Source organism: Primulina tabacum, chromosome 14 (genome assembly GCF_025594145.1).
Source record: "Primulina tabacum isolate GXHZ01 chromosome 14, ASM2559414v2, whole genome shotgun sequence".
Classification (NCBI taxonomy): Eukaryota; Viridiplantae; Streptophyta; class Magnoliopsida; order Lamiales; family Gesneriaceae; genus Primulina; species Primulina tabacum.
In genome coordinates this window covers 2,700,748-2,715,672 of record NC_134563.1, presented here as the reverse complement: position 1 = coordinate 2,715,672, position 14,925 = coordinate 2,700,748, and the positions used below count along the sequence as shown (strand labels likewise).

General features: G+C 35.8%; 1 protein-coding gene across 1 annotated transcript; it reads left to right on the top strand.

Annotated features, from left to right (window-relative positions):
- Positions 1–4,269: 4,269 nt before the first annotated feature.
- LOC142524923 (WRKY transcription factor 55) lies at positions 4,270–8,567 on the top strand. The gene is made up of 3 exons (XM_075629083.1): positions 4,270–4,815; positions 6,454–6,588; positions 7,976–8,567. Exons 1-3 carry the CDS (start codon positions 4,328–4,330, stop codon positions 8,475–8,477), a joined length of 1,125 nt encoding a protein of 374 aa, XP_075485198.1. The 5' UTR covers positions 4,270–4,327; the 3' UTR covers positions 8,478–8,567.
- Positions 8,568–14,925: the final 6,358 nt, after the last annotated feature.

Genomic DNA, 14,925 nt, shown 5'->3' with positions numbered 1-14,925 from the left:
GTTGACATGATTTAGTGTCACTTTGTGAATGATTGTAAGACAATAACTATCAGATGAGTATTGAAATAGCATCAGTCGAGGCATTGTACAGTGAGGATTGCAGATTTCCTTCGTATATGAATAATATCTGCGAGATACCTGAGATTGGATCGGATGGAATCAGAGATATGAAAAAGAAATTGAAACTGATTCAGAGGAAAATGAAAACAACTCAGAATAAATAGACTGAATATGTCAACGTCGGATGATGACTGTTGATATTTGAGGTTGAAGATTGAATATAACCCTGATTGAAATTACCAGATTGATAGGAGATGATAGTATTGATTTGTTATAAGCTGTTAATTGGTATATACGAATGTTGTATAGCCGGTATTGTGAAATTGATTCTATTATCAGTTATTTCGAGTGGTATTATGAGATTATACTTCTTGAAGCATTATTCCAGATTGGACATAAGAATCAGTAAAAGAAAAATGATTCCGAACAAAGACTATTCCGTTTGTGAAAGTTCAATGGAATCGTTATGATATTGAAGAAGCTATTTGAAAAATATAATCCGAGATGAGATAAAGATTCTGGAATTAGTTCATTGAAGTGAGTTTCTGATGAACTTCCGTTATACATTTCTTCTTGGTTGATATGATTACCTGTGATATGATCTAATTGCCTGTGATTTCGAGGACGAAATCGAATCTTAGGGGGGGGAGAAATGTAATGTCCGGGATTTTATTTATTGTAATCGGAGATTATCTGAAATGATTTGGGGATAATTGAGGTGATTTTAGACGGAAAGGATTAGACCCGAAAAGACAGAAGAAAACACGAATTTTGTGCGAGGACAGTACACCTCGCGCTTATGCGCGACACAGAGGCGCGCATATGCGCGAGAGGGACAGAAGACCTCGCGCATATGCGCGAGGAGTATGCGCGCATATGCGCGAGTTGTGTTGAAGGTATTATGCATGACCAGCAGGTCTCGCGCATATGCGCAGCTTGTGTGCGGGCATATGCGCGAGCAGTCCAGTAACCAAGATGCAAAACAGAACATTGGGCGCATATGCGCCGAGATAGTACGCGCATGTGCGCGAAGCGATTACTTTGTCATTGCCGAGACAGTAGGTCTCGCGCATATGCGCGGGACTGAGGCGCGCATATGCGCGAGGCATGCGAAACAAAAACGTGACACTTGGTCTCCCGTATGCAACGTGTATATATATAGATTACAAGCAATTCAGTTATCAGAAAAGAGGAGAAAGAAAAGAAAATCGAGGGAAGCTTCAGGTGAAATTTAAGTTACGAGCAATCCGTCCGTCTGTTTTCGAATCCGAGTACACTACCGTGTTCCTAGCGACGACAGCTACAACGGGACGTAAGTTTCATTGAATTCTGGTATCGTTTGAAATTGTGATATTGTCATAATTGAATATGAATCATATATGGTGTTTCTGATATGATAGACATCGTATAATTGAAGTCAGATTGAAGAACAGACTGTGTATGTATTTTTTATGATTTTCGGAGTTGATTTGATTGAGATTCGATATCAGAACTGTATTGTTATTGATTATGAGTGGTACCGATATTGATTATGAGTCTGGTATTATATCTGTGATGTTGAGATTGACGGAAATATCGAGACTGTATTGTTATATCGTCGAAACCTCAGTAAATTGATATTGATCGGATTCAGTAGTAATTTCGATTATATCGTGATATCATCGATATGGATTAGATTGTATCTTGATTCGATATTGATCAGATTATGTTTGATTTGAGTATTGATCAGAATAGATTTTGAATTGAGTTGCATATTGAGATTGTGCCTATGCGATATTGTATTTCAGATTGATATGGACAGATTTGACTTCGACTTCGTCAGACCGCGAAGACAAAAGTATAAATTTATGTTGATGTGGGATTGCACAAATCGAGTCCGATTGACTTGAGTTTCCTAAAATCATATACTTTACTTTATTGCATCGATATTTGAAATTGTATGAGGTTGATACCTTTGATTTATTGATTTATGTACCGAGTCATTAAGCGGATACGCCTAATTGTGAATGAGTAATCTTGTGACAGTAGTGTCGGATAGTGATGAAATTGTCACCGGCACATTGCATATTGTCACAGGATAGGATATTGGTGAAAATACCAAAGTCTGTGACGGTTAGGTCAAGACACCAGACGTTTGGCTATATCGGAGTGGATAGAATTGGAGTTTCTTCTATTACTGGTGTTCGATATGGAAAGAGCCAAAGTCCGTGAATAAGAACATGCCACCACCCCGATCGGGAGTGTAGGTGGGTGTATGTTCTTATTCCGATCGGGATCCCTAGATTAGGACTGAGTCGAGTCTGAGTCTGAGAATCACGGAGAGTGATTCATTGCTTGATATGGAATTATGTTCCTGATGATGGTATATGTTTAGAATATAATTTATTCTTGATATTGATTCATGTTTAGGATTATAATACATGTGATGAATATTTGATTCATGTTCGGATTTTGATACATGTTATGAATGTTTATTTCATACTTTTATATTGTTTATATGAAAGGCATGTATACATGATTTATACTGGGAATGTAATTCTCATCGGAGTTATCCGGATGTTGTCTTGTTTGTATGTGTGCATGACAACAGGTGGGACATGATCAGGGTCAAGAGAAGAAGAGAGAGAGATCATGATTAGAGTGGAGACTACGGACTTGGATTAAAGATAGGGTTGAACACTTGATAATTAGTTGTTAAACCTTAGTTTTTATTTAATGTAGATTGTACAGGACTTGTACTTTATTTATACGAATCTGTATATTAGTTAGATTCCATTACGTTCCGCAATTAAAGAAAATTTTTTTTATGACCCAAATTACTTGAATTAATAAATTGATCCTAATGATGATTAAGAACTGAATTAGCGTCCGGGTCGCCACAGGTGTAATGTAAGCAACTTGACGGACGAAAACTTACTAGAAGATCACCCATCCAAATACTATTATCACTCATGCACACTTAACCCAACAATTATTATGGCTAATACTATTGTAATTATATTTTTTAAAAAAAAATTTAAGTGAAAACTAATAATTGTATTGTTTTTATAATGTTATGTTTTTTTTTTTTTTTTTTAGTGTGTGGTAACGATAATGTAAACAAATCTCATCTCATAATATCAAATACATCAACATTTTTAAAATTAGTTATTTTATTTTATCCAAATATTCTAACAACTCTGTTTTAAAATAAGAACTTAGAGTTTATAAGATTCTTTTAATCAAGTGTAGTTGAAAATCCTAGCTCTTAGTCGCATGACTTTTGAATGGCCAAAAAAATTACTGACTTGACATCATCAACCACTGAAAATTTTGACAAAATCGTATTAAATGTGAAAAAATCATAACTTACAAACGAAAATCAAATTCTGACTCTTAGCAAAACCTTCACTAAAACTAATTTATATGACAAATTTTGCAATTTTCACATAAAAAAATATTCACGAAAAAACATATTACAATCATTGATTTGAATGTCAGAGTGTTCTCATATGACACTCTCTGTATCCCTGAATTTGCTCCGTCACGTAGTTAGAAACAACAAATGAAGTTCATTATCAATACTATTTCATCTTCTCGTCAATTACCTGAATTTTCTCATTTCGAATAATATTATTTTTTGGTTGCATCATAAATATAATTGATTGGTCCAAATAGTGATTTAAGTCATTGTTCCACTAAATTCAGACAAACCTATTTCTCAAATTAAAAAAATAAAAATAAAAATCCAGTCACACCTTCAAACCTAAGAAAATTTCATGGTCCAAATTGTATTTAATTTTCCACGAGGCCAAGTCTTGTGGTTGACTTAAATGAAAATAAACCAAAGAATTATAGACCAATGACTGAGTCATCACTTCTAAAGCTTCTTCCACTTCCACTCAACGTATTCAACAAATCTGCAAATACTTTGAATTTCAACTTTGCAAATTTATTTTTCAGTTCCCTCGTAGAAAGCCACCCGTTGACCCGATTTGATGATATTGGTGAAACACAATTTCACTTAAATAAATTTGAACTTTTTTTAAAAAAATAAATAAAAAAAACCAATGAAATTTTTTAAAAATCATAATATTATACACAAATATAATAATTAAAACTCATAATTGCAATTTTGTCACCCTAAAACTTATATATCGTTTATTACCATTCTCTCCCATCTTTTGCGTATATATATATAGACACACACACACACATGGTACGTAAATGTCCAATCCCAAATAAGATAGACAATCCAAAGGAAAATAGAGGGAAAATTCACCCCAAAATGGAGGAAACCTTGCCGTTATTGTATCATGGGTGCAAGTTGGCGAAAGATCTCGAAAAAAACCTGCCAAATTTAGAGAATAATCCAGAAATCATCCTGAGATCATCTGAAGAAATAATTTCTGTTTTCAGTAGAATCAAAGATAAAATTTCTCTGGAGCAAATGAGAGGTATTGTTGGGGAGTCCCAAGAGCTGCAGCAACAACTTGGACATGACATTGGCGTTGGGATTCGGCAGTGGCTGAAATCCAGCGGGGCTGTCTTCTCCGGTCTCCATCAGGCGACTCCGAGCGTTACGTTCCACGAATACGTACATGAGCACGAGAGTACTAGTAGCAGAATGATCAAAGGGATGCAGCTCCAGAAAGAAGAACCTGATATTGCATTCAGGGATATCGTGGGAAGTTCCGGGGGCCGGGCGAGTGGCGAAATGCAACTATTGATTAATGCTTCGGATTCCAACCGAATTTTGCCTAGACAAAGAAAGAGGTCAGACATACATATATACATACACACACACACACACACATATAAAAATGTAACTATATATTTTGTGGGAAATGTGCATATTTGCTACCTAGCTGTCTAGAGGATGAAGTTATAGGGTTTGGTCCTTTCTAACTTTGGACTTTCACTACATACAAGATTTATGCCAGGGGAAAATCTATTATTCGAGCAGCGCCAAAACCGTTCTATACTGTTTGATAAATTGTATGAATAAATTTCGTCCGTAACTCTACTGAAATGCAGGTTTGATCTATTCAAATGGCACGTAGATATCTTCAATTAAATTTGTTTACCTACCATTGTCATCAACTTAACAAACACGAATTCGTGGTTAAGAGTTAGGACGTGATATACACATGTTTTCTTTTCTACTATTTTCTTACAAAGAAGTGATTACCTAGCACTGAGTTTTCAAGAAATATTTAAGGTTGCTACCCAAGGTCAGGACGTAGCTCGAGTTCCATATTGAGTTGCACCATTACTACTAGCTATAGCTTTTGGTAAAGCGGTAAGCACTCGGTCCTACACAATGTATGCACATTTACTAATCCCCACATGATGTGGGTCACCTTCCCTCTCATATACCATAAGGTTGTGCTCGGATAGATAAATTTCAAGTTCTGAATTAATTGCAATAATGGACAAAATTCAAGTGAATTTCAAATTCACAAGTTATGCAATTTTAATAGTAATTCTTATGGATTTCAAATGCCGATTTAATATGAACATTATTTGAAATTTATCCTCCAAATCAAATCTGCCATTTCAAATTTACAGCTCCACCATATCTCCGCAAGCACCTGAGTGCTTTATCAGATTGCGAGATAATGGTTGTAGCTAGATAATCTTGTTGAGGGCTCTTTGTTGCTCGTGGGGATTTCTTTACCCCTATTTAGCTAATACTATACATTATTTATCGACTACTTAGATGATCAAAATCTGTATATATCACCTACACGAACTTCACAAACATTCCCGTTCTATAAATCTTCTTTACTTTTTCAACTTCATATTTTGTTGGAATTACCTACATTCGAATGACACTTCGGAAGATAGATTGTCGTTGTCATTGTTTTTTTTTTTTCGGAGTAAGTACAGTCCGTGAAATGCTTCTTATGAATCAAACCCTATTTCTCGTAATGCTAGTTGAGTCTTTTATGTTGACGATATTATCTTAATATCAAATTAAACCGAATATGATTTACAAAATGAATGTAATTATCAATATCTAATAGTAGAAGTACGTGGGGATTATAATTTCTCTCTTTAGTGTTCGAAACTTTATTTGACAAAAATAAATAAATAAAATATATATATATATATAAATATATATACACACACTAAAACGAATTAACAATATTTTTGCTTCATGATCAACCTCGTAAAATTTCTTGCTAGCTCGGCATTGCTCTTCGCATAATTTAGTAAATCATATCTTTAATCGTGGATTTTATTTTATGCTTTGGTACACGTACGTATCGAGATAAGTAAAGTTAATTAGCATCGATCGGACCCTATTAAAAATAAATTAATATATATATATATATATATATATATATATTTATTTATTCATTTATTTTTATATATTAATTTATTTTTATTTTTTTATAAATGAAACAGAAAGGATAGTGGAAGTGACAAAATAGTGAAGAGGGTGGCCGCGCCGATAATGGGAAATCTTGAACTTCCGCCCGAGGATGGCTATACTTGGAGAAAATATGGTCAAAAAGAAATCATGGGATCCACTTATCCAAGGTAAATGAAAAACAATAACTTTATACTTTTTTTACATGCAAGGTAATAATAAAAACATAAAAAATCATATGAAATTATATCATAGATCAATTTTGTGACCTTGATTTTTTATTCGACTCGATGCTTGAAAATTATTAATTTTACTAATAAAAAACATGTTTTTTCCCCCCACAATAGGCATGCATATAATGGTTCAAAATCTATGGCCGAGTCCAATTACTTGAAAACGTCAAAAAGGCATTCTTTCATTTTCATTGAAGTCGTGGTTTACATTTCAACGAATTAATTGTAGAAAACAACGAGTAAATTAACTAATCTTTCGATTTAAAAGGGTTTGAAAAATTAGTTTGAACATAGGATCAAAGGAATTTTTCGAATAAAAAGGTCGAACGGATCAAATTTCTTTTAAAATTTTAATTTTTTTGAAGGGTGAAATTTAATTTGAGATATTGTTGTATTGATTCCTTCTATTATTGATTAACTTATTCTAAATATTTTTTATTTTATGATTACAAGAGATTAAAAATAAATGAGGTAATATTTAGCTAAATAAAAGTTTTAGATAATGAGACACGAGTTTAATTATTCTTGAAATTAATTAGAGCTAATTATAATAACACTTGCAATATTATTGGGAAAAAAATAAGTTGCGTCCACCATTTGGATAGATGTGCCCGGTATACGTTTGGACAATTATTTATAAAAAAAAATTATAATATTTTTTACATATTTTTTAGAAAATGTTTTAAAAATTATTTTAAGAATAAATATGTTTGAACTCACATATTTGATTAACTCACAAGTTTGAAGAATTATCCTTGGCTACAACAATTTATACTTTCCTTTCTCGAAATTGGATTTAACTCACAAGTTTGAAGAATTATTATCTTCAACTTGAAAAAAGCAACTTCGACGAGTTCATGTTCTTTCGAGTCATAACATCGAACATATTAGTAATATCTAACATCATATCCCGAGAAGAAGCAAATTATTGCATTTAAAACTAATTTTGACTCCTTTTAAAAATGGTAGTTTTGACTAACAAGATGACCAAAATTCAATTTAATTAGTTTTGCTATTTTTCCTACTATGTTATACAAACACATAAATAAAACATCAAACATAAAACATAAAAATCTCCGTGATACGGTTTCATGGATTAATTTTTGTGAGATATATATTTATTTAGATCAACTATGAAAAAGTATTAAGCAATAATTTTATTGTAAATATGGACAGAGTTGACTCGTCTTAAGGATAAAGATCCGTGAGACTGTTTCACAAAAGATATACTTCAAATAAAATGTTTAGATAAAATTTAATTAATACTATTTTTTTTTTTGAAAATTTGAATTTCTGCTCCTAAATAAATGAATTATAATGACAGGAGTTACTATAGATGCACACACCAAAAATTCTACGACTGCCCCGCCAAGAAACAAGTCCAACGATTAAACAATGATCCCTTCATATTCGAGGTCACATATCGAGGTACCCACACCTGCCACATGTCCTCCACCGCCCCCTCCGCCGCCGCATCACTGCCGGAGCAAGGGCCAACGTCGTTCATCGACACCACCGCCACCGGCATTCAGCTACAACCGCCCTTTTCTACATCTTTGCCGGCAACGACCCACTGGCTCTCCATGCAAGTCTTTCAAGATCTTCGCGGCGTTTCTGTTGGCTCCGCAGTCGCTAGCAGCGACACCGCAGTTGCAGGTGTGGACAGCCGCGGCGGTGCGGGGCCGTCTGCGGTAAGGTTTCATGACTACCAGCTGCCGGTGGTGGATATGGCGGATGCGATGTTTAATTCTAACAGTAGCAGCAGCAACAGCATGGATCTTATCTTCTCCGATCACAAGTGGGATTCAGAAGAAAAGAAAGATTAATTGTAGTTAATTACTACTACCTATGCTAAAAAAAACAATTTTGATGCAATAAACAAGAATTAATTTATGATATTTTTTTTTAACAAATCATTAACTTGAGTTGTCCTGAAATTATCCTGGTTGTAAGCTAAGTTTTGTATTTTTTTAAGGTAAAACTTGTAAATTTATTGATTAAAATCATCAATTACAAGCTTAACAAACCAAAAACGAAACTCACAATTCACCCAAACAAATGGTGAAAGGGACGAAAAAGCAAAACGCGCAATATTATGAGCAACTTTATTCGACAAGCTAGTGAATGCTTACATTGCCAATGGAATTAGGTGCGACTTGGACATTAATAGTAAAGCCTTTTTCATAAAGTAGGATAATTCCTTCTCAGCCTGCCAACAGTTCTCCGTATACAATTGAGAGGGGTTGATTGATCTGTTTACCAAATGCTAGCAACGAGCGGATATTGAAGGGTTTAAGTTCATATTTATTTTCCTCAAATTTTGTACATAACATATTGTAATAGAAGAATCACAATTGGTTAACTGTGGACTCGTTGCGAACAATTTACATTATTTTTGTAAACCCCTTTGTCTAACGTTAATCTAATGATGACGATTACAATCTTTTTATTAAAAGGATATATGTTTATATATATATTAGGAAAAATTATAATTATGATCTTATATATTTGTTTATTTGCGATTTTTATTCTCTATACTGACAAATTTAGTTATAGTCATATATATTTTAATTTTTGACAATTTAGACTTTTTTCTGAAGAGATGTTGATGTGTGCTGTGAGATCCATTCAATATCAACATCACTTAAAGAAAAAAACTAAAATTGTAAAAAAATAAAAAATAACAGAATAAAACTAAAATTGAAGAGAAAAACATATATGACCAAAATTATAGTGTTTTCAAATATTTAACTGCAATAAACATGAAAAATAAAGTAATAAATCATGTTTTGAAAGTCTATGCTAAAATAAAAATCAATTACTAGAACAAGAATATTAAAAATTAATAAATAAAAATTAAGATGGATCATAGTTAATAAAATAGTTAGTATTCAAATAAGGCTGTTCTAATTTATATTATTACATGGACACCGTACTTAACTGGATTAAAGTTGAATGATTGGAACTCTTTTAACATCCATATTCAATAAACAAGCGGGATATAGTTAATAAATTTATACTTTTGTCACGTTATGCATACCCCATCGCTGCAATTCTTGACTTGGTCATATTATCATTTTGGTCTTATTCTTTTCTTTTACGAGAAAACATGCGCTGTTTATTCAATAATCAAAGATCATCGGTTACAAGTTTCTCAAGTCAGAATGGAAAATCACCCTATGTCACGCCCCGGGACGGGGGTTGGTTGACACCGACGTTATTCTCAAATTTACATTCGACAACAACAAGCCTCAGAGTACAGAATTCAGAAACCAGTCTTTTATTCATAATACGAAATAAATCAATTGTCTGTTACAACTCGGATACTGATGTTTTACAGCGGAAATGTAAAACCAGACACAACATTGCCTTAACAGATACAGCGGAATTAACATAACATAAACTGAAAACAATAATCTTCTTCACCAGCCCCAGAACTGGATCTGCTCTTTCTCCTATAATATTTCTTCCTCGTTCTTATCTGAGATGAGTTTAGTGGGTGAGTGATATGGTTGTCACTCAGTAAGCAGAGACGGGAATAACTCCCAGTTTTCGAAACCATTTTCAACAAAAACAGTAATACCATAATATACAGAAACTCATCTTTTCAGAACAGAAATCAGAATTCAGATATCACAGGTTTCAGAACAGAAATCAGAATTAGTAAGCACTGAGTACGTTATTGAATTTCATGGCTAAACTGATATCAGTCCCCTAGATGTTCTCTCCTCTAAGGGGTGAAGCCAGAATCAGAATCAGAATCAGAATTCAGAAATGTTCAGAATATATATTCCTACCATTAGTTCACTAGGGAGTTTCAGTGCTTCAAAATCATATATCAGAAATACACCTACAGAAACTGTACTTTAAAACAGAATTATCAAACTGATTTCAAGATATTTATATATAAGCCCACTTACTGTAATTTGCTTAAAGAATTTCGGTTGAAGTCTGGAAATCTGCTTGCCTTGCTACTGGATTTTACAGCTTCGAAAATGTACTCTCTTAGCTCTAATTTCAAGTGATAACTCCAGATTTTTGGTAAACCAATTCAGAGGTTTGAGGGTGATATTTATAGGTGAAATTCTGACTTTTAGCCTCCCAATTAAGGCCATAATCTGACATTAACAATCTTTATTTCGTGTTAAATGCTTCAGTTACAAGCTATGGTCTGAATTAGTAACTGTCTGCTGGGATTTCGTGCTGCTGCTGCTGGATTTTATTTGTTGTCTGCTGCTGGATTCCAATCTGCTGGAAAAATACCAGCTTCTGAAATATTAGCTTCTGCTGAAATTTGCTAGCTGCTGCTACTGCTACTGCTGGAATTTCAGGTTCTCACATCCCTCCTTCCTTATGAGAAGTTTCGTCCTCGAAACTTGGCTATGCATGATTTTCAAAAAGATAAGGGTATTGTTCTCGCATCTTTTCTTCCAACTCCCAAGTAGCTTCTCTTTCGGTGTGATTGGACCATTGTACTTTTACATATGGAATAGTTCGTCTCCTCAGTACTTGGTCTTTGTTATCCACAATTTGAATCGGAATTTCTTCATATTTCAGCTCTTCGTTTAAATTTCCTCAACCAACAGTGGTCCAGCTTCAAGAATATGACTAGGGTCAGAAATATATCTTCTCAGCTGCGAAACGTGGAATACATTGTGAATTCTTGACATGTCGGGTGGAAGTGCTAATCTATAAGCAAGTGTTCCCACTTCTCAAGGATTTCAAATGGTCCGACGTATCTGGGATTCAGTTTCCCAGCCTTATTGAATCGGATAACACCCTTCATGGGTGACACTTTCACATATGCCTTCTCTCCAACTTCGAATTCCACGGGTCTTCTTTTAAGGTCAGCCCAGCTTTTCTATCGATCTTGTGCAGCTTTTAATCTCTCCTTGATCACGGCAACTTTATCCACTGTTTCTTGGATCATTTCGGGTCCAACAATGGCTTTTTCCCCTACCTCATTCCAATACAGTGGTGATCGACACTTTCGTCCATACAGAGCTTCGTATGGTGCCATTCCAATGCTGCTGTGGTAACTATTATTGTACGCGAACTCGATTAAGGGCAGATGTTCGCTCCAATTATCACTGAAGTCTAGAGCACATGCTCTCAGGATATCTTCTAGAGTTTGAATTGTCCTCTCTGTTTGGCCATCGATCTGAGGATGATAGGCCGTGCTAAGAGTAATTTTGGTCCTCATAGCTTGTTGAAAGCTCTTCCAAAAACGAGATGTAAACCTCGGATCTCTGTCTGACAGTATGTTAGCTGGAACTCCATGCAATCGTATGATCTCATTCATGTACAATGTTGCTAGCTTGTCCAAATTATAATTCATGCGGACAGGTAAGAAATGTGCAGATTTTGCGAGTCTATCTACGATTACCCAGATGCCGTCATGACTTTGTCTAGACTTTGGTAACCCGACAACAAAGTCCATGGAGATATGTTCCCATTTCCATTCTGGAATTTCTAGAGGTTGCAGAAGTCCTCCAGGTCTTTGGTGCTCTGCCTTGACTTGCTGGCACACGTGACACTTGGAAACAAATATTGCCACGTCTTTCTTAATTCCACTCCACCAAAAATTTTTCTTCAAATCTCTGTACATCTTGGTACTGCCAGGATGGACTGAAAATTTCGACTTATGTGCCTCGGACATTACTTCTTGTCGAAGGTTATTGATGTCTGGTACGCACAATCGTCCTTTCATCCACAAGATTCCTTTGTTATCCGTCTCGAAATCTGGTGGTTTCCCTTCTTTAACTTGCTCTTTTAGTTTCACCAAAGCGGAATCTCTATCTTGACTCATCTTGATTGTCTCTCGAAGACATGGTTGTGCTGAAAGTGATGTCAGGATCACCTTACTCATATTTTTTCGACTTGAAGCATCTGCTACTTTGTTGGCTTTGCATGGATGGTAGCTTATTGTCAAGTCGTAATCCTTCATAAGTTCGATCCATCGTCTTTATCTCATATTTAGTTCCTTTTGTGTGAACAAATATTTGAGACTTTGGTGGTCGGTGAAAATCTCACACTTGGCTCTATAAAGATAATGTCTCCAAATCTTTAGTGCGAATACCACTGCAGCTAGTTCGAGATCATGCGTTGGGTAATTTTGTTCATACGGCTTCAACTGCCTTGATGCGTATGCAATCACCCTTCACTCTTGCATGAGTACACATCCTAAACCTTCTTTAGATGCATCACTGTAGATGGTGAAGTATTTGCCTTCAGTTGGCAATACCAACACTGGCGTGGATGTAAGCTTCTTCTTCAAAGTCTCGAAGCTTTGCTCACATTTTTCACTCCATTGAAACTTAGAGTTATTCTGTGTGAGCTTGGTGAGGGGTATGGCTATTGAAGAGAATCCTTCAACAAATTTTCGATAATAGCCTGCTAATCCCAAGAAGCTTCGAATTTCTGTCACATTCTTTGGTCTAGGCCAATCTGAGATTGCCTCTACTTTCTTAGGGTCCACAGATACTCCTGCTGCTGATATTATGTGTCCCAAGAATGTGACGCTTTCTAGCCAAAATTCGCATTTCTTGAACTTGGCGTATAGTTCCTTTTCTCTCAGCTTCTGGAGGGTGAGACGAAGATGTTCTTTATGGTCTTCTTCACTTGATGAATATACAAAAATATTGTCGATGAATACCACAACAAACTTGTCAAGAAATGGTTTGAACACCCTGTTCATGAGATCCAAGAATACTGCCGGAGCATTGGTTAAACCGAATGGCATTACCATGAACTCATAGTGTCCATATCTTGTTTTGAAGGCGGTCTTCGGAATATCGTCTGTCTTGACCTTCAGTTGGTGGTTGTCTGACCTTAAGTCAAGCTTGGAAAAGACTGAAGCTCCTTTGAGTTGGTCAAACAAGTCGTCTATCCTTGGAAGCGGATACTTGTTTTGACTGTGATCTTATTCAGCTATCTGTAATCAATACACATTCTCATGCTTCCGTCCTTCTTCTTTACAAATAGGACAGGAGTTCCCCATGGAGATGCGTTTGGTCGTATCTGCTTTTTATCCAACAACTCTTGAAGTTGCTCTTTGAGTTCTTTCAATTCTGCTGGAGCCATTCGATACGGTGCTTTTGAGATTGGTGTAGCATTGGGCACTAAGTTAATCTCAAATTCAGCTTCGCGATCGGGAAGTTCGCCAGGGAGTTCTTCAGGAAAGACATCCGGAAACTCTTGTACCACTGGAATCTCTTCTAGTGTCAGTGTGGTTCCTTCTTTCTTTACCTCGCTTAACATAGCCAGGTAAACTTCTTCTCCACTTTTCATGGCTTTCCAAGTTTGAGAAGTAGAAAGAAGAGTCTTTCGTTCTTTTGTCTTGCCATGAAATAAAAGTTTCTCTTGGTGTGGAGCTTAGATGGTTACCGTCTTTCCATGACAGTCCACTAAAGCATGATTCTTGGCTAACCAATCCATCCCAAGAATTACGTCGAATTCCACCATGTTTAGTTGGATTAGGTTTGCCTTGAAATTTTGATCTTCTATGAGAACACCAATATTCCGATATAAAGCGCGAGTTTCTAAAATTCGATTAGCAGGAGTTGCTACTTTATATGGTTCTTCTAAGTTATCAGGCTTAGCTCCTAACTTCTTGGCAAATCTCTTAGACATGAATGAATGCGTAGCACCACAATCAAATAACACATAAGCAGTTATATTATTGATTAGAATGGTACCAGCTACGACATCATTTGAGTTGTCGGCCTCCTCTTGAGTGATAGCATAAACTCGAGCATTTGGCTTGTTCTCCTTAGGCTTGTTTGGAGTTGTTCTTCCTGCTGGTCCGTTCCTTGGGTCTGGAAGAGGACATTGAGCAATGCGATGGTCCATCTTTCCACAACGGAAACAATCTCCAGAATTCCTACGACATTCACCAGTGTGTGTGAATCCGCAAGTTTGGCACTTGACTCCTTCTTTGTTTGATTGAGAAGAAGTGGTTCCTTTGGATGGAGCACTGGTAAATTGGTTGCTTGAAAACATAGGCCTCTTGAATTGCTGGCCCGATTGGTACTGGCTTGGCTGAGGACGTTTTAGTTTGTTCTCGCCTTCACGCCTCTTGATGTCATTCTCAGCCCTGATGGCGGCTCCCATCAATTCATCAAAACTATTGGGATCGATAACAGCAAGGGCAGATTGAATACGGCTGTTCAATCCCTTCTTGAAGCGATGCATCTTCAAGGCTTCGTCTCCCATGATGGCTGGGGAGTAAGTTCCCAATGAGGGGAACTTGGATGAATACTCCACCACTGTCAT